Source organism: Felis catus, chromosome B3, assembly GCF_018350175.1.
Source record: "Felis catus isolate Fca126 chromosome B3, F.catus_Fca126_mat1.0, whole genome shotgun sequence".
In the NCBI taxonomy this organism is placed as follows: Eukaryota; Metazoa; Chordata; class Mammalia; order Carnivora; family Felidae; genus Felis; species Felis catus.
Window position 1 is genome coordinate 34,966,749 of NC_058373.1, and position 27,957 is coordinate 34,994,705.

Here is a 27,957-nt window from a genome sequence, read left to right on the forward strand (position 1 = left end):
TATCTTGAAATGTGGGATTGTGATACTTCCAGCTTTGTTCTTCTTTCTCAAGATGGCTTGGGCCATTTGGGGTCTTTGTGGTTCCATTCAAATTTTACTATTATTTGTTCTAGTTCTGTGAAAAATGCTGTTGATATTTTAATAGAGATTGCATTGAATCTCTAGACTGCGTTGGGTAGTATGGACACTTTTTAAAAATTAGTTTATTCATTTATTTTGAGAGAGAGTGCGTGTGCACACAGGCTGGGGAGGGGACAGAGAGAGAGGGAGAGAGAGAATCTCAAGCAGGCTCTGCGCTGATAGTGAGGCTCGATCCCATGAACCATGGGATTGTGACCTGAGCCGAAATCAAGAGTTGACGCTTAACCGGCTAAGCTGCCGAGGAGCCCCAAGGTAGTATGGACATTTTAACGGTATTAATTCTTGAAGTCTATGAGTGCGGAATATCTTTCCATTTGTTTGTGTCATCTTCAATTTCTTTCACCAAGGTTCTTAGTTTTCAGAGTATAGGCCTTTCACTTCCTTGGTTAAATTTCACCTCTGTGTATCTTTACTCTTGAAGGTATATGTTTCAGTTTGTTTGTTAGATTCTGACTTGAAAAAAAAGGAGCAATTCAAACACACTTCAATTCAGAGTACCTAAAATTTCTCTCTTATTCTCCTTTTCCTAACCGACACATTGACGGATTGATTACTAACTGTGTGTAGGTCTGTGCCTCAGTTTCCTTTTCTGCTCTCTGTCTCCCTTTGCCTTCCAAAGTTTTCTGTATTTTATAAATTCTGAAAAAAGAGGTTACACCAATATTTCACAGGCAGTGAGGTAGGGTTCCCGCTCCCAACAGGGGTAAAGTCAGTATTGGAGGCACAGGTGGCAGCTTCTTCCTTTTGAGGTAAAACAGCAACAAAAGAGCATGCGCTGAAAGTTGTTGTAGTTCATTTGGGGCTCGGTTGTTTTTTTTTTTCTTTTGAGTAATAAAATTTTTCCTTGGAACACTTGGCTGCTTTTATTAAAATGCCTAGTGAAGTAGTTTATTCCCAACTGATCTCTCTAATTGTTGCTAGTGCTGTGACTTTTTTGTGGTTTTAAAGTAAAGTAATACTCACAAGGAATGTTGAAAATGTGGTTTTAATGGTTGGATCATTTAGAACTGAAATAGATACAGAATGTAACAAAATGAAGCAATATTCACCCAAATGTTTTAATTTATGCTTCTGATTTCAGAGTGATCATTTAGGATCAGGAAGTCATTTCAGTAACCGTAAGTATGGAAGCATAGATTATCATGACTGTTCACCCAGTTCGGACAAGGGAGAATGTTTACGTCTGTTTGTTTTGTCTAACTGTGTATGCCCTTCTTGCTGCTAAATGTCAACTACTTGTGTGTTAAACTTCAACACATCGAAGCAGAAAGAGGTTAAGATGACTGCTGTAGCCTCGAACAGAAAATCTGGTAATCCTGAGGCTCCGATTTTCCCTAGCCACTTGTATTTTTAAGTTGGATACTGTATGCATGGCCAAACTTACCTTGTTGATTAGTAGATATTTGTCTTGTGATATTTGGAGCTTGTTTTTTATGAAAAGAAACATGACACAGTTTTCTTATTTGGAGAAATCTTTGGATATAGTCTCAATGCAGGGAAGCATTTTAAAATGAGAAGTTACATAAATAATTATTTCTTACTTAAGAGTGTATGTAATTAGTATTAACTTCGGCTTTTTGTTTGCTAGTTCTAAAGAATTTCTCTACAAAATCCATTTTTTGCTTCCTAGTAAATATTAAATTATCCTTTAAGTACAATAGTAATGTTTATCCCGTAAGTTGTAAAGAACACCATTTTTATTTTGACTGATTATAAGATACGTACTTTATAATAATCATGTAGCTTATTTAGTCTAACAGTCTTATATATTTCTTTTTTTTTTAATTTTTTTTTTCAACGTTTATTTATTTTTGGGACAGAGAGAGACAGAGCATGAACGGGGGAGGGGCAGAGAGAGAGGGAGACACAGAATCGGAAACAGGCTCCAGGCTCTGAGCCATCAGCCCAGAGCCTGACGCGGGGCTCGAACTCACGGACCGCGAGATCGTGACCTGGCTGAAGTCGGACGCTTAACCGACTGAGCCACCCAGGCGCCCCTAACAGTCTTATATGTTTCTAAAAACCAACATAGTTTCTACTCAGAACAATATAGATACTTCCCTTATGTGTCTAGAAAAAATGAAGAAAAACGGGTATTTTAGAACAAGGATAACTTTATGTTTTAACTCATGCTTTTCTTTAGTTTGAATAAGAGGAGAGATAATAACACCAAATTAATTCTTAGCCTATTTGGTATGAGTATTTCAGTTAAGATCTCATTTATTTGGATTTATGTAGGAAAAGAAGATATGCTTCTCAAACAGGGTCAAATGTACATGACAGATTCACAGGTAATTGCTTTTTAATTAAAAATATTTGTACCTTCTTAAAAAGAGGAAAACAGTATTGTATATTAATTGAATACGAAAATGGAATACAGAAATTCAATATACATTGAATAAGGCCTTCATTTTCAAAGAAAAGTTGTTGTTGGTGTTCTGAGTTTAATAAAAGCCGATAGTACTGTTTCTGGTGCCCTCTAGAGTGTTTTGACGACAGTAGCTTAAATAAGAGATTTGAATTACAAGTTCATTGTCTTTGATAGTAAGCCTCGTTAACCGTGTTCGGTTAACTCTTCATATTTACCCATATAAAGGGGAAGCCAACTACGAGTAATTCAGAAGTCATTTTTTTGGACTTTGAAATGTATTTTTCCTTGCATTCCAATATATATCCTGTGTGTTGGACATTCACCTGTGTGTTGGAAATTTCCGAATAAGGAAAGCTTCCAAGAGGTAGTGTTGTCTGATTTTCTAACCTGTTTATACTGCTTCCGGTAGATACAGGTTTGCATTTTCAGCACTTCCCATGGCCTGAACTGATAAATATTTGGGCTTTGAAAGGCCCTTTTACATACCATCATTTATAGGCAGAGTGAGTTAGCCTTTGTGATGTCTAAGATCACTTGAAGCTGGAAAATTCTCAGATTCTAAGTTGAGAAAATGAATGTCACCTGAGAAGTATTTAAGATTAGATAAATATTGGATTGTAATAAAGCAGGTATGGAAATTGTAAAGCTGTGTAAGTAATTGCTAAATTACAGTAGTCTTAGTCTAAAGATCATTGGTAAATTGAAAGGTAATTTAAAAGCAGACTAAAGGCTGCGAAATTATTCCATGTTGTTAATTTTCTTCTTGATCCAGGGCAAGACAGTGTAGATTTAACTGAACAACAGTAAAACCTGCCTGTTAAAATGGTGGAATGTATTCACAGCACATAGCTTTTATCCACGAGTTAGTACTTGTAAGGAGCCCTTGCTGTAATAGGCTGTGTGGGAAAAAGTAAGATAATTGAATTTAGCCTTTCATGGTTACATGTTCTATTTAGGCACTATTTCATGAGAAGTTTAATTATACTTCTTTTTGTGTCAACTCTTAGTGGAGGAATAAGATGTCAATAAAATGTTGTACTAAGATCACATGTTAAGTTTTAGTTTATCCTACTTGAGAGGAGAAAACTGCTTTCTTTTTTTGTGAGTTAACTAATATTCTCTCGACAACTCATGCTAGCTGTGTTTATTTTGGTGCTGTTTTTATAATTTAAAGAACATTACATTGGAGTTAACAAGGATATTCAGAAATTATATAGCTTCTTAGAAGTTAAATAATATATCATTCTGTGAAATTATTTGCAGATATAAAATTGCCATTCTTGTTTTTATTCAACGGTTTTGATGACTTTCTTCAGAATTGGAAGTTCTAAGCACACTACATGCCATAAAGCATAGAAATAATAAATGTGTTTTGATAAAGTTGATATCACTTGTGGGTAGTTATTGTGAATGGAGAAGGGAAGAGGAAATGGTCCCCAGAGGCCACAAACAACTCTTTTCCTTCTTTGTTCTGCCAGAAATACACTTACGGTGAGCAGACTTTCAAAGTATCCCTGCTTGAGAGCATTTTAAGGGAATCATACCCAGAATTGCTTTTCTTAACCTCAAAAATCAGTACTGTATTTTTCCAATACGCTAGTCTGAAAACCCCTTGACTACTGATGATGTGGGAATCTAGAAATTTGGCAAATAAGTAAATGTCTTCTTTAGGCTTTTGTGATCAGTATCTCTTTTTTTGTTTGTTTGTTTCCCCTTTCAGTGTACGTCCCCAGGGGTGCCGGCCCACATGCAAAGCAGGTCTATGTTAAGACCGCTGGAGCTGTCCTTACCCCATCAAACCTCATATTCTGAAAATGACATTTTAAAGAAAGAGTTAGAAGCAATGCGAACGTTCTGCGAGTCAGCAAAACAAGACCGACTCAAGCTCCAGAACGAGCTGGCTCACAAGGTGGCCGAATGCAAAGCTTTAGCCTTAGAATGTGAACGGATCAAGGAGGACTCAGATGAGCAGGTAAAGCAGTTAGAAGACGCATTGAAAGATGTGCAGAAGAGAATGTACGAGTCGGAAGGTAAAGTAAAACAAATGCAGACACATTTTCTTGCCCTTAAAGAGCACCTAATGAGTGAAGCAGCTGCGGGGAATCACAGACTAACGGAGGAACTGAAGGACCAGTTGAAAGACATGAAAGCAAAGTACGAGGGCGCGTCAGCAGAAGTGGGGAAGTTACGAAACCAGATCGGACAGAGCGAGATGCTAGTAGAAGAGTTGAAGCGGGATGCAGGCAAGCTGGTGGAAGAGAACAAGCGACTGCAGAGGGACTTCAGTATGTGTGAGACGGAGCGAGACAAGAAAGGCAGGAGGGTCACGGAGGCGGAAGGCCAGGTCAAAGAACTGTCGGCCAAGTTGGCCCTTTCCGTTCCGACGGAAAAATTCGAGAGCATGAAGAGCTTGTTGTCAAGTGAAGTCACTGAGAAGGCCAAGAGGATAGGAGAGATGGAAAGGGAGCATGAAAAGTCACTTAGCGAAATCAGGCAGTTGAAGAGAGAAGTTGAGAATTGTAAGGCCAAGCTTGCTCAGCACGTCAGACCGGAGGAGCACGAGCAGCTCAAGAGCAGGCTGGAGCAGAGGGCGGGAGAACTTACGAAGAAGATCACCGAACTCACGTCGAAAAATCAGACGTTACAAAAGGACGTCGAAAAGGTGTATCTGGATAACAAGCTCCTCAGCCAGCAAGTCCGTAACTTAACAAGTGAAATGAAGAGTCATTACGTTCCTTTACAAGTGAGCGAGGAAATGAAAAAGTCGCATGACGTCATGGTCGGTGAGCTGAATCAACAGCTTGTAGATGTCACGCAGAAGTACACGGAGCAGAAGATGGCCATGGAGAAGCTGCTGGTGGAGAATGGCCGTTTGAGTGAGCACGTCAGCCGCCTCGAGACCGCGTTCGTGCCTCCTGAGAAACACGAGAAGGAGGTCACGGCTTTGAACTCCAGCCTCGCTGACCTCAGACAACAGCTCTCTGAGCTTCACAAAAAACGCGCCGGAGACCAAGAGAAAATACACGCACTCCTGTCCGAAAACACCGCGTTGAAAAAGAGCCTGAGTACTCAGTACGTGCCAGCTCCAGCCCACGAGGAGATTAAAGCCGCCCTGAGTGGCACCCTAGATAAGACGAACAGAGAACTACTAGATGCGAAGAAAAACATCGAGGATCTCAGTCGGGAACTTGTAAAAACAAAAGAGGAGAATGAGCTACTCAAAAGAAACCTGGAGAACACACAGAACCAAATGAAGGCCGAGTACATCAGCCTCCGAGAGCACGAGGAGAAGATGGGTGCCGCGAGTCAGAGCATGAAGAGGGTACAGGACGACAGTGCGGAAATCCTGGCCAACTACAAAAAGGGCCAAGAGGAGATCGTGACGCTGCACGCAGAGATCGAAGCCCAGAAGAAGGAGCTCGACACGATTCAAGAATGCATCAAGCTCAAATATGCTCCAATCATCAGCTTCGAAGAGTGTGAAAGAAAATTTAAAGCGGCAGAGAAAGAACTAAAAGAACAGTTATCCGAGCAGACACAAAAATATCACGTCAGGGAAGAAGAGGCCAAGAAGTGCAAGCAAGAGAATGACAAGTTGAAGAAGGAGATTTTCACTCTTCAGAAGGATTTGCAAGATAAGAGTGTTCTCCTTGAGAGTGCTCATGAAATGGAAAGAGCGCTAAGCAGAAAAGCGGAAGAGCTAAACAAACAACTCAAAGACCTGCTGCAGAAATACACGGAGGTAAAGACCGAGAAGGAGAAGCTGGTCGACGAAAATGCCAGACAGACTTCGGAGATTCTCGCAGCCCAGACCCTTCTGCAGAAGCAGCATGTTCCGTTGGAACAGGTTGAGGCCCTCAAAAAGTCTCTGAACGGCACGATCGAGAGTCTCAAGGAAGAGCTGAAGAATAAGCAAAGATGTTACGAGAAAGAGCAGCAGACAGTGGCCACCCTGCATCAGATGCTGGAGGACCAGAAGAACTCGTCGGTGCCCCTGGCAGAGCATTTGCAGGTTAAGGAGGCATTTGAGAAGGAAGTGGGGATCCTCAAGGCTAGCTTGAGGGAGAAGGAAGAAGAAAACCAAACCAAAACCCAAGAGGTCTCCAAACTCCAATCCGAGGTGCAGAACACTAAACGAGCATTAAAAAAATTAGAGACGAGAGAGGTGGTTGATTTGTCTAAATATAAAGCAACAAAAAGTGATTTGGAGACCCAGATTTCCAACTTGAATGACAAATTGGCCAATCTGAATAGAAAGTACGAAGAAGCCTGTGAGGAGGTTTTGCACGCCCAAAGGAAGCAGCTGTCTGCAAAGGATGAGAAGGAATTGCTCCATTTCAGCATTGAGCAAGAAATCAAGGACCAGCAGGAACGGTGTGATAAGTCCTTAACAACAATCACAGAGTTACAGAAAAGAATACAGGAGTCTGCCAAACAAATTGAAGCGAAAGATAATAAGGTAGGCACCGAGCAGGCGGCACGGCTTTGCGTCAGGAGCCCCCGCGCGGAACTGCCCGAGCGGAATAGGGCCCCTTTACGGCAGCATCCCACAAGACAGGTTTCCAGAAGCATTAGCTGCGGGACCACTAAATGCCACCTTTCCGGTTAGTCTACTGGTGTGCAACAAAATTCAGAATTGAGAAAATAGTTAAAGTCACACGAGCAAAAGCATTTCTCCTCTGGTTTTCTCAACTGGCATAGCCAAGAATTGAGGAAAGATGAGGAGACTCCAGGTTCACTTGCCTCAAAAGTGGTCAGAGTCCAGTGGGTTTTAGGGTTACCTGAAGGGTGATTGAGGGAGAGGAGGAAGCAAGCTGTGTTTCCAGGCCACAAGAAACAAAGGACACTGGGAAGCACCCCAGACTTGATCTTGGCATTCACCCACACCAGTGACCGAGCCCTCCAGTTCCGTGTACATTTTGTCCTCATAACTTCCCACAGACTGGTCTCCGCACCCAGAATGTCCTGCCTCTCCTTTCTACCGAGTTAAGTCCTACGCGTTCCTTAACGCCCACTTCAACACTTACCCTCCTTCCTGAAGCCTTCGCTATGCACTCTAGCCTCCCGTGAACTGTTCCTCTTCTGAAATGTTAGCGTTGCCACTATTCAGAACGTAAATATTACTGTGTCAGAGTTAGGTGCTCGATCTTCTCAACCAGCTCTTAAGATCAGACGGTTTGCAACTTAACCTTTTCTTCTCATTCATTCCCATGGTACAGTTTACACAGTAGATGCTTTCAATATTTTCGAAACTGGTGGTTGGCATAATATAGTGTGTACTGTGAGGATGAGAAATCAGGGAGATTGGGTGCATTTTTATCAGTTCAGTGAGCGATGATTAAATGTCTTCTCTATGCCAAGTTCTGGGGATACGGTGGCAAATACACATCCCTGGCCCTCCTCAGTGGAGAAGTACAAGTACTAGCCTTCTGATCCATCTGTTCGTGTGACCCAGAACTTAAATGCTCGCACCTTGTTCAGAAGGTAGTTAGGAATATAACAGTGTATAATTATAATAGCAAGTTATTAATAACTACTTACAATTATTGTCATTTATTGAGGATATACTACGTACCAGGCAGATATTTATGATCGCGTTTGAGTTTTTGAAGTGTTTGTTTATTTATTTTGAGAGAGACAGCATGAGCGTGAGCAGGGGAGGGGCAGAGAGAGAGGGAGAGGATCCAAAGCAGGTTCCACACTGTTGGCACAGAGCCTGACACGGGGCTCGAACTCACGAACTGTGAGATCATGATGCAAGCCGAAATGAAGAGTCGGTCACTCAACCAACTGGGCCCCCAAGCCACCCCGCATTTGATTTTCTTAACTGTTAAAGAACTTCTTTCTTTCACTAATAAGGGAACTAAAGCTCATAAAAATAAAGGAAATTAGCCAAGCTCACACAGCTAATAAATACCAGATCAGTCTGACTTGAAATAAAAAGGTTTTACTCTCTCTGGTAAACGGCCTCCTGATTTTTTTCCCTCTTTAAGATAAAGTAGTCTAAAATCCTACCTTCTTGAAATGAACAAGGCACATAAGTTCATGCTAGGCTTGTATGACCCGCGCTTTCTTTTCGAACTTTGTTGGAGGGAATGCCCCACAAGTTCCTGTGTTTCAGAGAGCCTAGAAGGTGATCTGTAGACTTTCATAGGTACTTAAATATTAAGAATAAGAAGATTGAGGTCACACTCAGACCTTAGGATATATATTTATTCTCAACTTGGTAATGCTTTTGCAAGGAATTTACTGAGAGGAATTTAAAGCAATTAAATTATGTATTGTATTATGTACTGTTGATAACAATCTCGACAGTATTCATTCCTCAATTTTCTGGGGTACAAAGATAAATTTGGTTCCTCGCGGAGTGATTTTGGTGTAAAGATGTTCATTAGAATCGCATAAGTGAATAATATATGTTTCTCCCATACCTTTTCTCTTTGTTTACAAGATAACCGAACTGCTTAATGACGTGGAAAGACTGAAGCAGGCACTCAGTGGCCTTTCACAGCTCACCTACCCGAGTGGGAGCCCCGGCAGGAGACAGAGCCAGCTGATTGACACCCTACAGAGCCAAGTAAAGGCCCTGCAGCAGCAGCTGGCTGTGAGTACCCTGGCCTGGGAGGGCTTCGTGCTGTACGTGCGGGGTCGTGTTCGTTTGCTCGTGAAAGTTTATGTAGAACCGGGATTGATTCGTGGCTGTGCTGAGATCCAGGAACGGAATCATTTTTGCCAGAAGTTACTTACGCCAGTGGCAGCGGTATATTTGGTGCCTACTATGTGCCAGGCACTACACTAAACATTTTACGTACTTTAGCCTTTATCTTCATCACGGCCCTGTAAGGTTTTATTCCCCCCACGACCCCCCCCCCCCATTTGATTCTTAAGGAAACAAAGAAGAAAATACTTGATGCTTGGGGACATCCAGCTGGGATTCGATCCTGAGACTGGCTAACTCCAGCTCTGGTGGCGTCTTCCCAGCTGCAGCACACTCTTTAAAATATCGGTCCGCTAAACTAAGGGAAGTTTTTAAAATATTTTCTACTTATGAATAAAGGTAGGCATCCCTCTGGTTTTATACCTTATATCCTTATATAGTAAAAGAAAACACCCGGAAATATATATATCCACATACGTATCCTATATGCATATATGTATTTCCTTTCTATATTAAAGAAAGCAACTGGGGCGCCTGGGTGGCTCAGTGGGTTGAGCGTCCTACTTCAGCCCAGCTCATGATCTTGCAGTTTGTGAGTTCAAGCCCCACCTTGGGCTCTCTGCTGTCAGCCTGTCAGAACAGAGCCCGCTTCAGATCCTCTGTCCCCTTCTCTCTGCCCCTCCCCCGCTTGTGCTTTCCCCCAAATAAATATTAAAAAAAAAAAAAAAGGAAAGCAACTGGATTGAGAAACTGAACACGGGAGCTCGGTTCTAAACACTGCTGCTTAAAAACCAGGTGACGTGGAACATTCCCCCTAATCCTTGGCTACCTTATCCATACAGTGCAATAGTAAGAACTGATTACTTATTTGTTTGCTTTTTTACTCAAACGAGGTAATATGACATACACGGAGATGCTAAGTAAAACAGCCCGGTCAAATGTAAATTGTTACTGAAAATTTCCTATTTTATAGGAATTGGTTATGAGTTGTTTTTGAATAGAAGAAAGCTCTTTTTGTAAGTGTTTGTTTATTAATACTACTGGCCTACAGATTAATGATGACAGATTATTGATTTGGATCTTATCAAAAGGATCTGGTAGTCCCTTCAATAATTGGAAATATTTGTTTCCTATTTATTATATTCATGACACTGTGCTAAAACACTGTCAGGGATAAAGAGAGTACACAGGTTTTGTCCCAAGGAGTTCTAGGTAATTAGAGAAGCAAAATTTAGATCCATGAAAAGTGAATTAACAAGACAAAAAAATGTCATATACAGAGTTGAGAATAAGGTCCCCGGCTATAAGTGATATGAATTCATAGGAGGGAAAGATCACTGGTGCAATAGGAGCTAGGCCGAGAGGCAGGGAATAGCTGGCTGGAACTTGTAAGATAGTTGGCGTTTTGGTAGGTGAATGGAAAATAGAGAATCTTCCAGGCAAGGGAAGTAGTTTGAAGAAGGGCGTGGGGGTCGAATGTGAACGGTGTACCCAAGGGGCGGTAAAAGATGATCAGCCTGGCTGGGAGTGGAAACTGTATTTGTGGCTAGATTGTCCAGGCTGTGGAGAAGTTTGAGGAGTTTAGATTCTCTTTTATATGTAATGAGGTTTCTCCCAAGGTCTCTGAACCAGAAGTGATTCCAGAAAAGAGCTGCCTTCATCTTGGAAGCATGATCGGGAATAAAATCTAGAGACAGGGAGACAAGATTGGAAGCTTTTGCAATAATCCCAAGGATAAACTGTTAAGTATCTGGATAATTTCGTGGCATTAGATGTGAACTAAGGCAGTAATTTCATGTTACCTAGGACAAGCGGCATTGCTTTCGCTATGAATGTTTCCACACATTGATTAGGAAAGTTTAAACGATTGCTAATGCTGTGAAGTTTTGTAGCCGGTGGGTCCCAGGTGGTTTGTTACAAGACGTGGCAGGAGCACTTTAATAATATTGCCATTTTGTAGTGTCAGGCCTGAAGATGGCATTGTCACAAGCCTCCGTGTATTTGAAAACGTGAATGCTGATACTCTGATCTGTCCATCTTTCCACACTTCTAGGATGCCGACAGACAGCACCAAGAGGTAATTGCAATTTATCGGACACATCTCCTTAGTGCTGCGCAGGTAAAAAGCGATTTCTCCTCTGGCAGAGATACCATTTTATTTTTTAATTTTCTTTATAAAAATGCTTCTATTTTTTTGATTCCAATATCGTCAACATACAGTGTTATGTTAGTTTCAGGTGTACGATACAGCGATTCACCAATTTCATATATCACCCGGTGCTCAACACAACACGTGCACTCCTTCATCCCCGTTTTAGAGAAGATCATTTTTTTATTTTCAAGTAAATTTATGTGAAAGTCATTGCTGTGTAAAGTAGTTGTATCCCATATGCTTATTTTAAAATCATTGTGTTTTTTTAAATCATGGCTTGTGTATCTCCCAGAGAAATTTACAAAGCTATATGGTAACACAACATCTTAAATGTAGTGTTCTCTCCATCTGCTTGTCACTCATTTTATAGACAGTTTGGCAACATATGATGGCAGCACATGTTAATGGTATTGCTAGCTGGAGATAATGCCTTGACATCCATACCTGGCTGTCAGCTAAAGAGAGTGCAAAGGACTTCACTGTTTCTTGGTAGCTCAGGAGTATTTCTTTGAAACGTAGAGAATGCTATAAAAGCGCAAAGATGACAAGGTGTGCACAAAATTGTAATAATGTAAGAAAATAAACTGGTTCTGTTTGGAGATTATCAATAGTATTTATTTAATGTGGCTTAAATTCAGTGAAACATCAGATTAAGAATTCCCTTTTGGGGGGGTGTAATGAAAAGGCTCCTCTTTTAGAAGAACATATCACACTGAGAAGCTGTTCAGCATGTGAAGAATACCATACTTAATGCCCTGTAGAAACCCTGTGATCAGCAATCTCTAAAATTCTCAGAGTAGATTTTTCAGGAAGATGTCCTAAAAGAGGCAATGTTAGAATGGCAGGTGAGATACATTAGGAATTGTTCAGGATTTGAAGTATTAGGTGACACTGTTTACCAAAAAAGGCGGGGTGGGAGGGGGCGGGGAGTTGTTGCGAGAAAGCTTCCAAGAAGGTCATTTTTTAATAAGAAGAACTAGGTAAAATAATAAAAAGAAGAAACTTTACAACATCAAATTCGTAAAACCAAAAAGCCTTCCTTTTCTATAGGAGATGAGGGGAAACAAATGTAAAAGCATGAATGGTATGATAAGAGGAAGTTTGGCTACTTTCTTTTGAGGGGCTGGAAGATAAGCTGGGATTTGAAAGTACAGTTGACCCTTGAACAGTGGGACGTAGGGGCGCTGACCCTGCACAGTCAAAAATCTGTGTGTAACTTTCGATTCCCCCAAAACTTGACTACTCATATAGTGTGAGGAAGCCTCACCAGCAATATAAAGAGTCAATTCACATGTATTTGGTATGTTATATTTACTAAATAGTGTTACGATAAGAAGCTCGAGGAAAGACGGTGTTACTAAGAAAATCAAGGAAAGAGAAAATACATTTATAGTACTGTACGGTATTAATCCAAATAAAAGATCTTTGTGTAAGTGGACCCCCACGGTTCAAACTCGTGTTGTTCAAGGGTAGCTGTATATTGAAATTGTTCGAGAAGACCGTTGAGGGACAGCAGAGTGGGAACTTTAGGAGGGAAATGGTAGACAAGTGTGGAAGATGTGGATAAAGAACTCATTCAGATCTGATCTCAGCCAGGAGAGAAAGAGATGAAAGACACCACAAACTGTCAAGCCTTTCAACTCTGTATAATGTATGCTTCCAAAAGTTGAAATCCTACTGACTCCTAATGAAACATAACAAAAACAACTGACATCAGAAATTGTCTTGCCTTCCGGCATCATAAAGTTAACCAAGAAATTCAGGGTAGTCAGCCATGGCTAATGTTTGAAATTTCAACACCCCATTCTTATAGAAACAGGTTGTGGAAGCACAACTGTTTATATGAATGGGAAGTGTTAAGCTGAATTCTATTCAAATGTCCAAGCAAAGAGAAGGGGGCCGAGGGTGTCGTAAGCCCGCCATACTGACTCGCATTTCATCTGCCCCTTGCCATCTTTTTAAGTTCAAAATGTGTCTTCCTAAATATAGATGACTAACATTCACGTAAAAGGATCTCCACCTCATTGGTAATGGGGGAAATCCAAATAAACAGGGAGGGACCATTTTTTCACCTATGGGATTGGCAAATATTAAACAAGATGAGCATCTATCTGTAGCATTGGCCAAGGTGTTGTGGGAAATTGGCATTTATACCCTGTTGGTGGGAGTGTAAATTGTTACAATGCCCATAGAGGGAAGTTTTGTAGTGCTTTGCAAAACTAGCAATGGAGCCTTGCTTTTTGACCCAGCAGTTTCTTCTCTAGGAATCTGCCCATGAAGATGGGAAACACCTTAAACGCCCGTCGTTTGGGGGAACGAGTAAAGAAAGTACGATTCATCTGTACGGTGGGATGGTATCCAGTAACTTAAAACAATTAGGGAAATAGCTTAGGAAAGACATCCGTGACATTAGGTGAAATGGCAAGTTGCAAAATGATGTGATCTTCCCTAGGATAAAAATATAAGTGTGGGGGCTTTTCCATTAATTTTTCTAATTACAAAAACGTTTCTCAGCAGGAGCAGAAGGAAAACTTAACGTGTAGCTGACTTCGCTCACTTATGACTTACGCCGCCCCTATTATCTGAGCCATTATTAAAAAAGAGAGAAGGAGAAAAGTTTGTCCATCTGTCTTCTGATAATAAGTGTTAAGAGCAGCTGGTTTGCACTGCTTTTAGATTGACTTTTTAAATTTCCGTCGCAGAGCTCTGCTGTCTTTTCCAATAAATCCTTTAGAATATCTCTGCAATGATGAGGCTTTAGCATTTGGTGAATCACAGCCATTTAGGCCTGATAGAATTCTTGTGTCATTGAAGAGGACGTAAACTATTTCTCCCTTTCTTCTTTCTCTCAAGGGTCACATGGACGAAGATGTGCAGGCGGCCTTACTCCAAATCATACAAATGCGGCAGGGGCTTGTGTGCTAACTAAGCAGCCTGTGCTTCAGCTGCTGGTGCCGAGCCTTCCGTGTGCAAACCCACAGCCTTTCTGGGCCCTTTTGTGCTAGTATCATTGAAATAAAATATATTTTGTTTCATCAGCAAGTTTTTTTTTTTTTTAATTAGATGGGGATGTTACTGAGTTTTTCAATAGCAATTCAGATCTTATAATCTATATATGTTAATTTTATGGTGAGGCAAACAATGTAACACTTTGCCTCGGGTTGGCTACGTATTTTTAAGCCGTTGAGTCCCTAATAAAACATAAGCCATCTGTGTAGGTCCATACGAAGAGGCGTTAGGCTGAAATAATTGTTTAAAGGTTTCTTTCAGAGAAATTAATTTGGTTAAGTGGATCAAAAGATCTTTCAGGCCTTCAGCTGAGCCACGAGAGCCTAACGTGATTTTAAGGAATATGCATCATAACTTGGCTGGCCAAGTTGCGTTTTTTATTGAAGTAACCTAATGAGTGCCTTTGACTTCTTTTGGAGGCACAGATTTCTTTCTTCTAACTTTTATGCCTCTTTCAATACATTTCTTTTCATAAATGGTGTACTGTACTAAATTACATTTAGATTAAAAGCAGACCAGCATAGAACATATCAGGAATTTCTAATACAATGGCCTCATAATATCCACAACAGTATCTTAATTTTTTACTTGTGGTGATTTTTTTCTTGCCACAGTATTTAGAGAGCTATGATAGCTGGTATCCTAGATTTTTCAAAGTATCAAAATTCTTAGGCTTTTTTTTTTTTTTTTTAGCAATTACTTTGACATTTGCTACTATAGTAACCACTCATTATACATGCATCCTCCAAATGTTTTGCACTTATTTATAGGAAAATTGCACTAATGAAATTAATAATGTGAAATGCAGTTTTCTTGCAAAATTAGAGAACTAATTTTAGAAAACAGATTTTTTTTTCAACGTTTTATTTTTATTTTTGGGACAGAGAGAGACAGAGCATGAACGGGGGAGGGGCAGAGAGAGAGGGAGACACAGAATCGGAAACAGGCTCCAGGCTCTGAGCCATCAGCCCGGAGCCCGACGCGGGGCTCGAACTCGCGGACCGCGAGATCATGACCTGGCTGAAGTCGGACGCTTAACCGACTGCGCCACCCAGGCGCCCCAGAAAACAGATTTTTAAGGTTTCAGATGAAAGTGCAATAATATAGTAAACTGTAAGAATATAGATCATAAGGAAAAAATAAATTTGGCCACGTTTTAGTGAATACTTTATTGTAACCAACCATTTTTATTAACCACATCTCATTAAGGAAATTTTATATGTTTTGTTGTTTTTATTAATATTTTGTTTTCCATCCAGATTGAAGATTACTAATTTGACTGTTAGCAAATAAACTGAACAAATGAATCCTTTCAGCCAGATTTTCTTTCAATCGCAAAGTGTGCCTTAGCAGTAATCTTTGAGCATCCTGAAAGATTTGAAAGATTTCTTATTTTTTGGAATTTTTTTTTTTAAGTAATCTCTGTGCCCAACGTGGGGCTTGAACTCATGACCCCAAGGTCAAGAGTTGTGTACTCCACCGACTGAACCAGTAAGGTGCTCCCTGAGCCAGACTTTTTAGCCCAATTCTGTAAATAATAACAAGGACAAAGAGCCATCCGAATAGCTTCTCCCACCAGAAGCCATCAGATTTCTTCAGTGTAGAAACCACAGTGAAAAGTCAGGATTGGATTTCTTTTTAATTCTTTAGTTATACACAGTTTACACGAGCAGTACTCAAATTCCTTGGTTTTATGCTTAATGTTGTCCTTCTGCATGAAGTCTGTTCCATGAGTTTTATGTAGGTCTCCTTTGAAGCTGTAGAGGAGAGAAAGTCCTTACTGAATACTCACATTTTCGTCTTGTATTTTCCTTATTAGAAGTGGGAGGGGAAACTTGTGTGTACTTTATTTTGTCTTCAATCACAAATAAAATGTTTTCTGTGGACTACTGTTTTTGAACATCCTCGTAAAAGATCTACGAGGCCAATTACTCTATGTGCCGCTTTGGGGAATTTGGTGTAGAGAACGATGGGGTCCAAGTACAGACAGGTGTTACCCATTTTCAGTCCTCCGTGGAGGGCGGAGTAGTAGGTCGCCTCCCTGAATTAATCCCGTTGTCTCCTTCACCCACTTTTTGATATCAAAGGCAGAGACTGCATTTACAACACTGAAGGTTAAAGCTTTTCAGAGAGTAAACAAATGGAATATATATAGTGGGCAATGCTGGCCTCTCTGCCGGTCTGTGTTCAGAAAAACGATAACATCTGAACTTAAGAAGCGAGAGGGAGAAAGATCGGTTGTGTCCAAGATGGGCGTGCTTCCTGGGAGACTCACCAAATCCCTGTCGGGGTATGTTCCTTCGTTGAAAGCTTTATTACTCTTCCCCTGTTCAGTTTTATTCTTATCATTCCTGCTTCCTCAGGAAAGCTCATTCTTTTGGCCAGAAGGTCTAGTGTTATAAACAACTACTAAAATTGAATATTCATTCAACGAACCTCTTAAAATTTAATATCGCAGTGACTGTATTCACTAGCCATATCTGCGCTGTTCTAAAACCCCGGATGAATGTAGCTTAATCTTTCTGAAGGCTTACTGATTTAGACTGCTCTCGACCCTAACCGAACGTTACATGGTGTCAAAGTCTCCCTTATGCATTGGATCATTGCTGCTTTGAAAATGTTGCAGCTTTGGAACCCACCGGAATGGTTCCTGTTCTTGGTTTGCTTGTTTCGGAGTAGAAAAGGGAAGAGTTTCAAGTAAATTTTTGGTGTCTGTGATGACTAGGTGTATCGGTGCCTGCTCGCACGGGCAACCTTAGCATTGGTTACGAGCGTCCCGACACCTGCTTCCCCACAGGGGAAGAAAACTTCGTACTACCTCTTGACCTGCCTCATCGCTGGACTCTGCAACCTCGTGTGATCTTTTCTCGCAAGTTCTGTGCATCAGAGCAATGGCTGTACCTCTGGCACCAAGATAAGGATTGAAAGAGAGTTGCCTGTGATGAACATGCAGAAATATGGTCGCACATGCCTGCCAGAGAAACAAAAGCCTGGGCCTGCCTCCTGACTGCTCGATGCTGTGTGAGAGAGGTGCGGCAATGACTACGTTTCAGAAGGGGGGAAGAAAAGGCACCATAAAATGTATCACGTACGAACCACGGAATGGAAAATGGGCATCTCAGCGCCCATCGCCTTCAGTGATAACCCCCAGCTAAACTGCATCTGAGACTTTGTTGTTGGAAATTCTCTCTCGCGTCCGGGGCTTGGCTACTTGAACCAAGACTGCCTGGCCTGGACCTCTCTGGGGAAATCCTAACCTGCTTCTTAGCACGGCCTGATTCTTACCTCCACGTAGGGGCCTTTGCCTCATAAGAGTCATGACTGTAGAGATTAAAAACAAAAAAAATGCAACAGAGGTGGTGTTCCCGGGAAGATCCCTGGGCACTGAGAGCGCTCGTGGTTAGCATAGTTGGCCATGTGGCATCACTTATGCATCAGAGGGCATTTTCATTATTTATGCCTGTGTGAACAAACATCGATGATGAATGAATTCAACCAAAAAGGGAAGGTTACAAAAATGTCATATGTAAATGAAAAAGAGCCAAGGCTTGTGAGGGTCGCTCCCCCAGGTGTGTGTGTGTGTGTGTGTGTGTGTGTGTGTGTGTGTGTGTACTCTCTGTGAAATACTAGAAGAGACAGCCATAAAAATAATGCCCATTATAATTGGTATTTGGCATCAAATTGTTACACTGAATGGGCCTGATTTTTATATTTTAAACAGCTTTGCAATTTATTTCTCAAGATAGCAGTCCTGGGAATATTCTGAATTCAGGAAAGAGTTTAGAGAGGTTATTGCCTTCTTAATAATTTAGAGCTTCTATTGCTCTGCCAAGTCAGAAGATTAACATTTAATAGAAAAAAAATTATATATCTATAATTCAGTCACGGCTATTAGATCAGATGGATTTTACATTAAGTGAAAAAGATGTCGAGCATTTAAGGACCATTAAACTACAGGACTCGTCTATTGGGTTTTGAGGCCTCTGAGTCCAGATCCTGCTGCGAAGAGTATTTATTTCATATATACAGAACGCATCAAGGATGGGAAAAGGACCTACGTTTTAAAAGAAAAGAAGCCATGAAAAAAGTGTGATTTTCCACCTTGCGAACAGCTACTATACAGTTACGGTCTGGTGTTAGAATAATTAGCTCTGTTCATCACTAAGTAGCTTACAGGCTACAAGAATATAGTGAAGGCCACTCTAAAGGTGGTCCCTGCAGGAAATCCAAGTGGCCAGGGACCCTCTGTTGATATTCCACTTCCAGAAACTACATTTCTAATGGTTTCCCGGTCATTCGGTATCATAAAGAATTTAAGTTTGAAAATGCCTTTTCCAGGGGTCCTTATTAAGGACCAGGAAAGAAAAAAAAAAAAAAAAAGACCTAGAGAGGAGAAGTTAGTTCTAATAAGTATTTACTTTTTTTTTTTTTTTTTTTTTTAGTGATGCCCAAATTATCAAAGAAGGACTCAACTCTTGAGAAGACTCACTCACCTATGGGGGGAACGTCTGCGCCACCCTTTTTCTCAAAGCTCGTCACACACTTCACATCATTGCAGTTAAAACGTGACAAGCAATATCTTAAATATTAAAAACTTTTCTTACTATTCGCACCATGCCTCCTGTCCCATCCCCACCTCTGAAAACCAGGAAGGGTCTTACGTCGGGTCACAAAAGCAAACAGGCGGGCGGGGGGATGAAGGAATGGAGTTAATAGAATTTGTAACTTTCTCCCCCTGCAATGTCCAAACAAACTGTGTGATTTTCTTTCTTGCTATTCTAGGCTTTTTTTAATTGCCTCAAGACTAAAGTGGCACCTTCTGGGCTGCTTCAGAAATTGTCTTCAGGATTTAAAAATGAAGCCGATTCATATTCAGCGTCTTCCTGCTCAAATCTGTTAAGCCAAAATAAAAATGACTGCTACTTAAATTTTGTTTTCCTCGTCGCCGCTACAAACATTGTCTCACAGGATTTGCAAGTTCCCGTGGATGCACAATTAAAAACTCTTCTTTAGACAAACGGAGAGAGCTGAACCGACACGGCAGGGCTGGGCTGCCAACACCAGTCTTAAGGACTGAAGTCTGTGCGCCTCAATTGAATAAAGGGGAAGCTGCTCTCTTGAGCTTGGAGGCTTTTTTTTTTTTTTTTAAGCGAATTGTTCCAGTTGGCCTTAATCCCCAAGCAATATGGCTCCTCGAAAACCATCTTTATTCATTCACACCAACTGACACTTGAAGAAATTCCTCCAGCTACTGTTCATCTAAGTCTAAATATATCTGTTAGAGTTGAATGCGTTTAAGAGGATTTGCAATCTGTGATTATCCAAAATACTATTCATTGTCAATATTTTTGGTGTGCCATAGCCAATCTTGTTATTATAATGTACATAACTACTTAACGGCAGCAAAGCCCAAATACATCCCAGCAATTGCGATAACCTGAAGGAGGGCCTCTCTCCAACTCCACGCTCCCCTGCTGGCGCAGCTTGTTGTGTGGTTCTCGACATCAGAATTCCTTAATAAGCTCTTGCTACACCCTTCCAGACCCTTTTGGGTAATTTCGCCCTCATGTTCTAAGTAGAGAGCAGTTACCAGGACGACAGAGAATTTGAGGAAGATTTAATTGTGATCTGATGTCTAACCAGAATAAAGAAGCTGGTGCCTTGAATTTACATTCTGGGTTCCCAAGCAAATGTCAGTATGCATATTTATTATTTCTGCCCTGCCGCGTTACAAAAAGGAAATTAAGGTGGCTTGCAATGTTTTCCTTAATGTGGGAGAGGACAAGGGGGGTGGTAAATACTGAAAGGGTAGGAAAAAGAAGCAGCAGCTTGGGATCCAGAAAACATTTCATAAACACCATAATCCACGGCTTGCTTTTCTGGAGCTGGCCTCGACAGGACTCAGCTTCCTAGCAGCCGGTGCAAGGACCGAGCATCCCATCCGTGAGGCACGGCACCCGTCACAGACAGCACAGGTATTCCTGGTTCTGAAGCCAGCCAGCCTTACCCCCATGGGTCCAGCACATCTGGTGGTGCACAACTCAAACTGGGGTGTGCGCTCCCCTGGGGGCGTGCACGGTGGAATGAATGGTGCATCTTCCGAAGCGCTTCCGTCGGACTTGACGGTAAGAAACTGAAGCTGGTTTGGGATAACCTTTCTATTTTGCAATAACTTGTAGCCCACGAGATGGCTGGATCGGTAATGACTGCCCACATGTGGGGGCCATTTGAGCCCATGAGGACGAAGAATTTTTTCACCCCTCTCCTCTTGATCCACAGATGTTTCAAGCCAAATTATTCTCGAGTAGAGGTTTGTCTCTGGGATTTTGCACCGTCCTTTCTGCTCTCCTGCATTCGTTACCTGTGTCCTTTCAGGCACCTATGCTCTCACCAGACCCTAAACCCCCCTTTGGCACCCCCTTATCCGGGCCAGCCACGTGCTTCTGTTTCCCTTGATCTTCCTCCCCTCCATTCCAAAGCGGGAAACGGGGCCGCGCTTTGGGGCAGGTATCAAAAGCCAGTACGACCAAATTAGCTCACACCCGTTGTACCTTGTTGATAATGTGGTAACTATTATAAATGAATTTTTACTTAAAAAGACATGCTGAACTCCCAATAATGTATTAATCCGAGAACTTTTTTTTGGGGGGGGGGATAGTAAACTTAAGGGGAAATCACATTTTAAAGGGAGAGGAAAATAACTTGCAGCAAGCGGAGGAGACGTCAGCCTTGCTTGAATTATGCTAGCCCTGTCGTCGCAACTCCCTCTAAACTATTACTGCTTTTCACAGATTCCTCCCTCCCTCGAGATTTTTGATGAAAATCTCTCCTGTAAAGTGTATTAAGCTTTGGACAGTCACTGTCCTCCTGATCACCCAGCACACGAACCATCTTTCTGTGTTTAGGCGATTGTCTGTCTTTTGCGCCTTAATGAGACAAAGAGACTAAAAATGTCAGATATATGCTTTTACCTGACATCTTGGGATGGAGGTACATGACCCAGGCCAGGTCATTTTGCCAACTGTGTCCTCGACTTTGACTGGGTCACTAGGAGACCGTAAGAGGCAGAGGTGATACTGATCACTTTCTAGTAGCAGGGACAGATTGGTTTGCACCAAGATCAAGTTCCTGGTGCAGAGATGGAGGTGGCCCAGAGATTAGCATCCATTGGTGGGACAGCTGCTGTTTTCTCCCAGACAGACTTTGGAGCATGATTTGGAAGCTTTTTCTGTCTGCTTGGGCCCAAGCCTGGTCTCCCGCCTTCTCTATAATTCAGTGAGCTACCTAGTACATTCGTAATAAATAATAAATCCCCTATTTGCTGAAAACAGCCAAGATTGGTTTCTGTTTCTTGCCATTAAGAACCTAGGCTGATATAAAAAGTTCCCCCTATTTCCAAAGCAAACTGTATTCAAGTTAGAAACTTAGAAAGAGGAAAACATAATTTACCCCAAGCCCAGATAACCCAAATATTGTTAATGCTTTGGTAAAGCATTTTTTTCCCCTAATACTATTGTATGCATCCATTTCAAGGAAGACTATGCTTTAGAAAAATAATGGTTCAGGATTTGGGGGGCTACTGTCTTCTTTGTCCAGGGAATCCAATAAATAGGCTTCCTACCCCTGTTTTAAGAGCCTGGGGTTAAGAGGGCTTAATTGCACTGGACTGTGTGGGCAGGAGTTACTTCTAACCCCCGGAACTATTGAAAGCATCACCTACAAAAGGCTGCTGACTCCTTTGCTATTTGCAATTTTTTCCTTCTAATTTTGTCAACGGTGCTTCAACTTTGTTTTTTGGTTTTCTTCTCTCATTTAGAAGTTGACATTTCGTATACAGTCAAATTTGGCTGTCTTTTGTGGTTTGTAGCATTAGTGTCATACCTTCAACATCCTTGTCCAACATGCGGGCCTACATTTTATCTAGTACTTTTATGGTATTACGGTTTACATTAAACAAATAATCCACTTGGAGTTTGTTTTCTGGTGTCGCGTGAGGTACAGATTCTGTTTAATTATTGTTTATATTGCTCTCCAGTTTGATTAATTCAATTATCGTTTATCTTCAATTCAGTAATTTGTGTTTTCTCTGGTTGATTTCTAATGGCACCGTGGGAAGGTGCCAAATTCCTATCTGGGGCTGGTTTTTGACTCTTCGTTCTATTTCGTTCATCTACTTATCTCTTCCCTCCGCTTCAATATCTATAGGTTCTGTCAAGTTCCAAATCTCTCTGCAGTTGCTCTTGGGTAAACAAAACCAACCAACCAACCAAACAAACAAACAAACTAAAACCATCCTGGGTAAATAGGCAAGGATTTGGGGGTACCTATCAATTGGGGATGGCCATTATGGAAAACACTGTTCTTTCATGTGGATGGGGAATGGGATGTTCTGGTTAATGCAGGATTCTTGTCAATAAGCAATTGGATTGAAGTCATTTGATTTTGACTTTGAGAACTCACAAGGCTTGTCAAGACCTTATAGTATCTCAGGATCATCACCAACACCACAAACACTAATTATCATTATGCTGTAGATACACTAATGTGCTCATTAACAGAGTCTGAGCAGAATACTGGATAAACTAGAATTGACTATAGTTTCTTTTCAGATGCTGGCAGTGAAGTGAGTATAGGTCCTTGGAGACAGATGACAAGTTTACCAATTTGCTATGTGAATTACCACATCCACACTAAGCTGATGAATGGACTCTGTGAGTTAGTGCTATTACAGAATGCTAAGTAAACAATCCCAAACAGTTGGTCAGTAATTTACACAACCATTTCCCAGGGGAGGGAAAAGTTTCTTTCTATCCTACTAGGTTCTAAATAGCTTCCTTGCAGCTATCAAGAGGACCCACTTGAATTTCTATGGCACGCCACGGAATACCACTGCTTACACTCAGGTCTTTAATCCGTGAATGTTCCCCACATCGGTAGAATTGACTGTATTGGAGGAAAACCAATGAAAACCCACACATGGGCTGATAAATGAGGGAGCCAGGGCATCTGCACCCTTGGATCCCAGGCAAACTGGGCCAAGGTCATTGCTCTCATAGTCCTAGGCTTGCCTGCCTCCTTGCTCTGTGCATTTTATCCCACCGCTGGAAATAATCTACTCCATTTCTTCCTATTATAGCCCACCTAACTCTTCAAGGAACAACCCAAATCCTACTTCCATGAAGGCTTCCAGGAATTTCCTTTTGGAAGAGTCTTTCCTTTTATTCGGAACTCAAAGACATTCATAAAACATTTCCTGAGTACTTGTCATGTACAGAAAGGCACAAGGCTAGTGGATGAGGAATATATCAGTTAACTATGGCTGCTATAAGAAATTACTATAAACACAGTGGCATAAAACAACAGAAATGTATTCTTTCAAAGCTATGGAAGGCAGAAGTCCCAAATCAGTTTTACTGGTTTTTTATCTCCTAAACCAAATTATCAACTACTGGGCAACTTAGAAAACTTTGCATCTCTCCAGCAGTGGCTATCCCAGCCCAGAATCTTCCACTTGAAGAAGTGAACATATGAACAAAATAGCCAATGAAAATGACCTCTAAGTCATTTGATGACTTAGATGAGTGAACAAATAAATATACTTCAAAAATATATTTACTTTCACACACTGCATGAACCCATTTATGTAACATTTGCAGAATGACGAAGTTACAGCGATGGAGAGCAGATTAGCGGTTACCAGAGGGGGTTAGTCGTGGGGAGGGTGGCTGTAAAGGAATAAATAGCACAAAGGAGGTCTCTGTGGTGATGGAATGTTCTGAGTCTTGACTGCATTGGGAGTTGTATAGTTACACGGGTCTACACACATGATAACATGACCAGGATATACACACATTGTACCAACATCAAGTTCCTGGTTTTGATACTTTACTGTATTTCTGTAAAGTGTAACCACCAGAGGAAACTAGGTAAATGGTGAGCAGAACCTCTCTGTAATGTCTTTAAAACTTTTGGTGACTCTCAAATGATTTTACAATGTAAAGATCGTAAAAATAATTTTGTTCTTGAGAAAAATAAGCAATGACTTACAGAAACATATATGACAAAGTAGAAATAATTATGTTAGGAAGCTGAGGGTTAAGATAAAGCTCATAACCCACGAAATCAGCTCTGAGTTCTCTAAAGGCCAAAGAAAAATTAGTCTGTTAGGGTTTCTGTCCCCCCCCCCCCACCCCCCGAGCTACATCTCTAATCCAGAAGACAGTGCCTGTAGGACCCAGGTGAATCAAAGGGACTTTCTGTCATTTTGTGTTACATTGAAAACACTGATCCAAATCAGTCCTTTCTCTTCTGCGTCGGGATCTGAGTGTATTCAAGAGCTTGGCTGGCCCAATTTATGCTGTGGCCATGATGGTCAGCAGGAAAAGTCAGAGCCCGTGTTGGGAAAACTAGCACTGTAAGATCTCCAAAGTGCGAAGCTTGCTGTGATCCTTCCAAAATGGCACTGGGTAGGAGAAGAGGTTCACCTCTTGGGGAGAGAAATTAACTGTAGATCAAGTGAGGGGTATCTTTTAAAGATGAGTGGGCTCAGTTGGAAGTTGGACTTGCTTTTCTGTAGAAAGTCTCTTCGTCTTACTGGACACTATGTCTTTGGTGATATGATCACATTAAATAGTATCTATGGGCCCTCCCAGAACATACTTCATGATGAAAACGTATATGGTTTTGTGAAATGTACAGATGTAAGCAAGATTTGGTTCTGGCTCCTGGTACACTCCTGATTATTGGTGTGACCTCGGATAAATAACTCCAGTATCTAGACCTGAATGGAAAAAGAGATGCTTTGATGATTACAAAAGTACTTCTCAGCATAAAAGTTTTATGAGGGTCTATTCCTGGAGTGATTGCTGGTTTGTCTTGGCATTTGGGCCAATCATGCTCTTACTGTTTTCTCTGAATTATGGATTTCAGGTTGCTTTTTCTTTTATTTTTTCTTCTCTTCTCTTCTCTTCTCTTCTCTTCTCTTCTCTTCTCTTCTCTTCTCTTCTCTTCTCTTTTCCCTTCCCTTCCCTTCCCTTCCCTTCCCTTCCCTTCCCTTCCCTTCCCTTCTCTCTTTTCCTCTTAGAGACTTTAAGTAATCTCCACACCCAGCAAGGGGCTTGAACTCACAACCTTGAGATCAAGAGCTTGTGTGCATTAATCAGGAGAGGAAAAATACAGGGCACAATCAAGCTGCTACGGAGAGAAGAGCTTCTCTCCTGCCTCTACAAAAGTGGCTGGAAGACAAGCCATATGAAAGAAGGAGAGATTAAAGCCGGAAAGTTCATAGTACTCACCAAGGAAGTAGCAATTTGATGCTGGAAGCAGACTCATTCAAAGAAGTCTCCATAGTAGCTCAAAGTGGCTCATCATTTTATTTCAACCACTGTGTGCCCAGAACTCTGTTGGAGGGGGGTGGCCCTACAACCTGGGTCACTCGTCCAACAGTTAAAATGAGATACTGCTACTTCCCCCTAGAAATTATGTATATAGTAACAACCAGGGATTTCAGTTACAGGAACAGTTGTCTGGTTTAAGAATAAACATAATTTACTGAGAAAAAAATATATAAGGAAGCTCAAAGAACCACTGGAAAGAAGGAAAGACAAAGTGTGAAGTCTACACAGCCAAGCCATGTTGTAGAATTGGTTCAGTGCGGATGCCAGCACCATTACCACTCAGTGCCTGGTGCCGGGGGCGTTGTGACCTAGCTGCTCCTGACTGTGCTAAGTGTGCGGGAGACTGGGAGAGTGGGCACGGGGCACCATCAGCACCACCTCCTACTGTAAGACTCTTAGGGCGGGAATGTCCCAATTGTGGAAATGGGCTCCAATTCTGGGAAGCCCAAAATCCAACAAAGAAAACACAAGTATCCACCATTAACTTCCCTTTGGTGTCCAATACCATAGCACCCAGTTGTAATACTATCAGTCAGTTCCAAGAATATCTAAGCCTCGTAAGATGAGAGATGCATGATCGTGAAACAAATCATATGTGGGCATGACAGCAGTTAGCCAGATGGCAGTTCTGAGAGCCCCATCACATGACGCACTTGGGTCCAGGTCCTGGCTGCCCTCTGGTGTCATTTGGGGGCAGGTGTCACCTCCAGCTTCAATATCAAGAGCACGATTCTGGATTCTGCAGCAAGAAGGGATTCTAGAACAGTTGCAGTGATTCTAAAACTCCCCCAGTTGGTTCCCATTTCATTGCCTTGATCTGGAGCGAATACCAATGATGGAAGATTCTCTCTCTCTCTCTCTCTCCTTTACCGTACAAGGTAGCCTGCTGTTTCTCTGCTCGGCTTCATTCTCCTTCCTCAGTCCTGCCACAGAAGCAGAAGATAAGTTATGCCTGCCCCCATTAGAGAACAGGGGTCGGGCAGGAGACAGAGTGGTTACTAATCGTGCTGTGTCCAAGTCTGCATCGTGAGGTTGTGTACGATTGTATATCAGTATATTCCTTCTGCCCACATTTTTGCTTCAAAAACAAAATATGACCAAGCAAAACTTCCCCAGTGGTAACCCTCATATGATCAAACAAACAAAGAAGCAAACAAACAAAAACCCGCATCCATCCATTTGACAAAGGGAGACAAACCAGCGTCTCATAAAGACTGAAAACGGTTCCAAGTCTATGTCCTGGGTCTCTGGCGACATCCTCCTCTTCCAGTCCCATCACATTCTTCCCACAATTCTGTGGCCTGACCTAGACACTAACTTGTAAACTTGACTCCCCGAGTGGGGACAATGGAGCAAAGACGAGGAAAACGAGTTACAACCCAGAAATGCGTACACGGACTGGGGGAAAATATGGGTGGCTGCTCTAGTCACAGTTTTTGCAAACGGACCCGAGGCCAGATTCGGTGTTTATGACTTTTTTTCCTCCACAAAAACATAAGACTCCCTTTGCCTTCAGCCAGAATCTCAATTGGATTTTTTAACCAGGAAGGGTTTCCTGGAAGGAAGGAACTCTTCCAGAAAGGAAGAGTTTCCTTTCTGAGGGATCTAAGGAGGATGATCCTTTTTCTAGGGACCTGCTTATCAGTGGTGTGCTGGCTTTACCTTCTCCCACCTTGGGAGAGGAGACTTTTGGCGATGGAGGGAGTCGTTTGTTAAAAACAGCCATTATTAATGATCAAATGATATAAATCCGCAACTAAATAAAGCAAATTAAAAACAATGTAATAAATACCCCCGAACTCGTCACTTCCTAATTGTTTTACTACTATCTGTCCTTTCGAGAGCATTTGTATCTCTTAACCTACATGGGAGAAATGCCAGAGAATGCGTGCTCTTTCATTTTTTTCCCCCTTCCATGTTCTTAGTGCAGTAATGGCATATCGATAGCTCGAAATTAGCCAGCGGGGGAGATTTGACCCTAAGGAAACTGGCCAACAGTGCAGCACCGCCCCTGACCGTTGCAGGGTCGAGGGGAGTCCCATGGGATCTTGCGTGCTCTGTCTTCACTTTTCTCCTCCTGCGTCATGCAGTAGCGCGGTGAGGCCGCCACGGTAGCCTGAGGAGGTGACATGGCCGAGCATTTGAAGCCACCCTTTGGCCTCCCTATGGACGCGTTCTTCTCTCAAGACTGAAAGCTGGAAGCCAAAAGAGCTCTGAGGCAGAGGGATGG

The 27,957-nt window shown here is 41.8% G+C and overlaps 1 protein-coding gene and 1 long non-coding RNA gene across 4 annotated transcripts in view; both read left to right on the forward strand.

Annotated features, from left to right (window-relative positions):
* The window catches only part of UACA (uveal autoantigen with coiled-coil domains and ankyrin repeats), a 95,619-nt gene extending 81,259 nt beyond the window's left edge, over nucleotides 1-14,360 (forward strand). For all 3 annotated transcript variants that reach the window (XM_003986991.6, XM_003986992.6, XM_019832145.3), the window contains exons 14-19: nucleotides 1,223-1,259; nucleotides 2,380-2,432; nucleotides 4,233-6,971; nucleotides 8,964-9,116; nucleotides 11,224-11,289; nucleotides 14,176-14,360. In XM_003986991.6, the coding sequence (XP_003987040.3) occupies nucleotides 1,223-1,259; nucleotides 2,380-2,432; nucleotides 4,233-6,971; nucleotides 8,964-9,116; nucleotides 11,224-11,289; nucleotides 14,176-14,247 (3,120 nt within the window). In that variant the 3' untranslated portion in view covers nucleotides 14,248-14,360. The remainder of the gene's footprint in view (nucleotides 1-1,222; nucleotides 1,260-2,379; nucleotides 2,433-4,232; nucleotides 6,972-8,963; nucleotides 9,117-11,223; nucleotides 11,290-14,175) is intronic.
* Nucleotides 14,361-15,283: 923 nt separating this feature from the next.
* Nucleotides 15,284-27,512, forward strand: LOC123385868. The gene is made up of 2 exons (XR_006599030.1): nucleotides 15,284-16,621; nucleotides 18,774-27,512. It is a non-coding gene; the product is annotated as an uncharacterized LOC123385868 (long non-coding RNA).
* The last annotated feature ends 445 nt before the right edge of the window (nucleotides 27,513-27,957 follow it).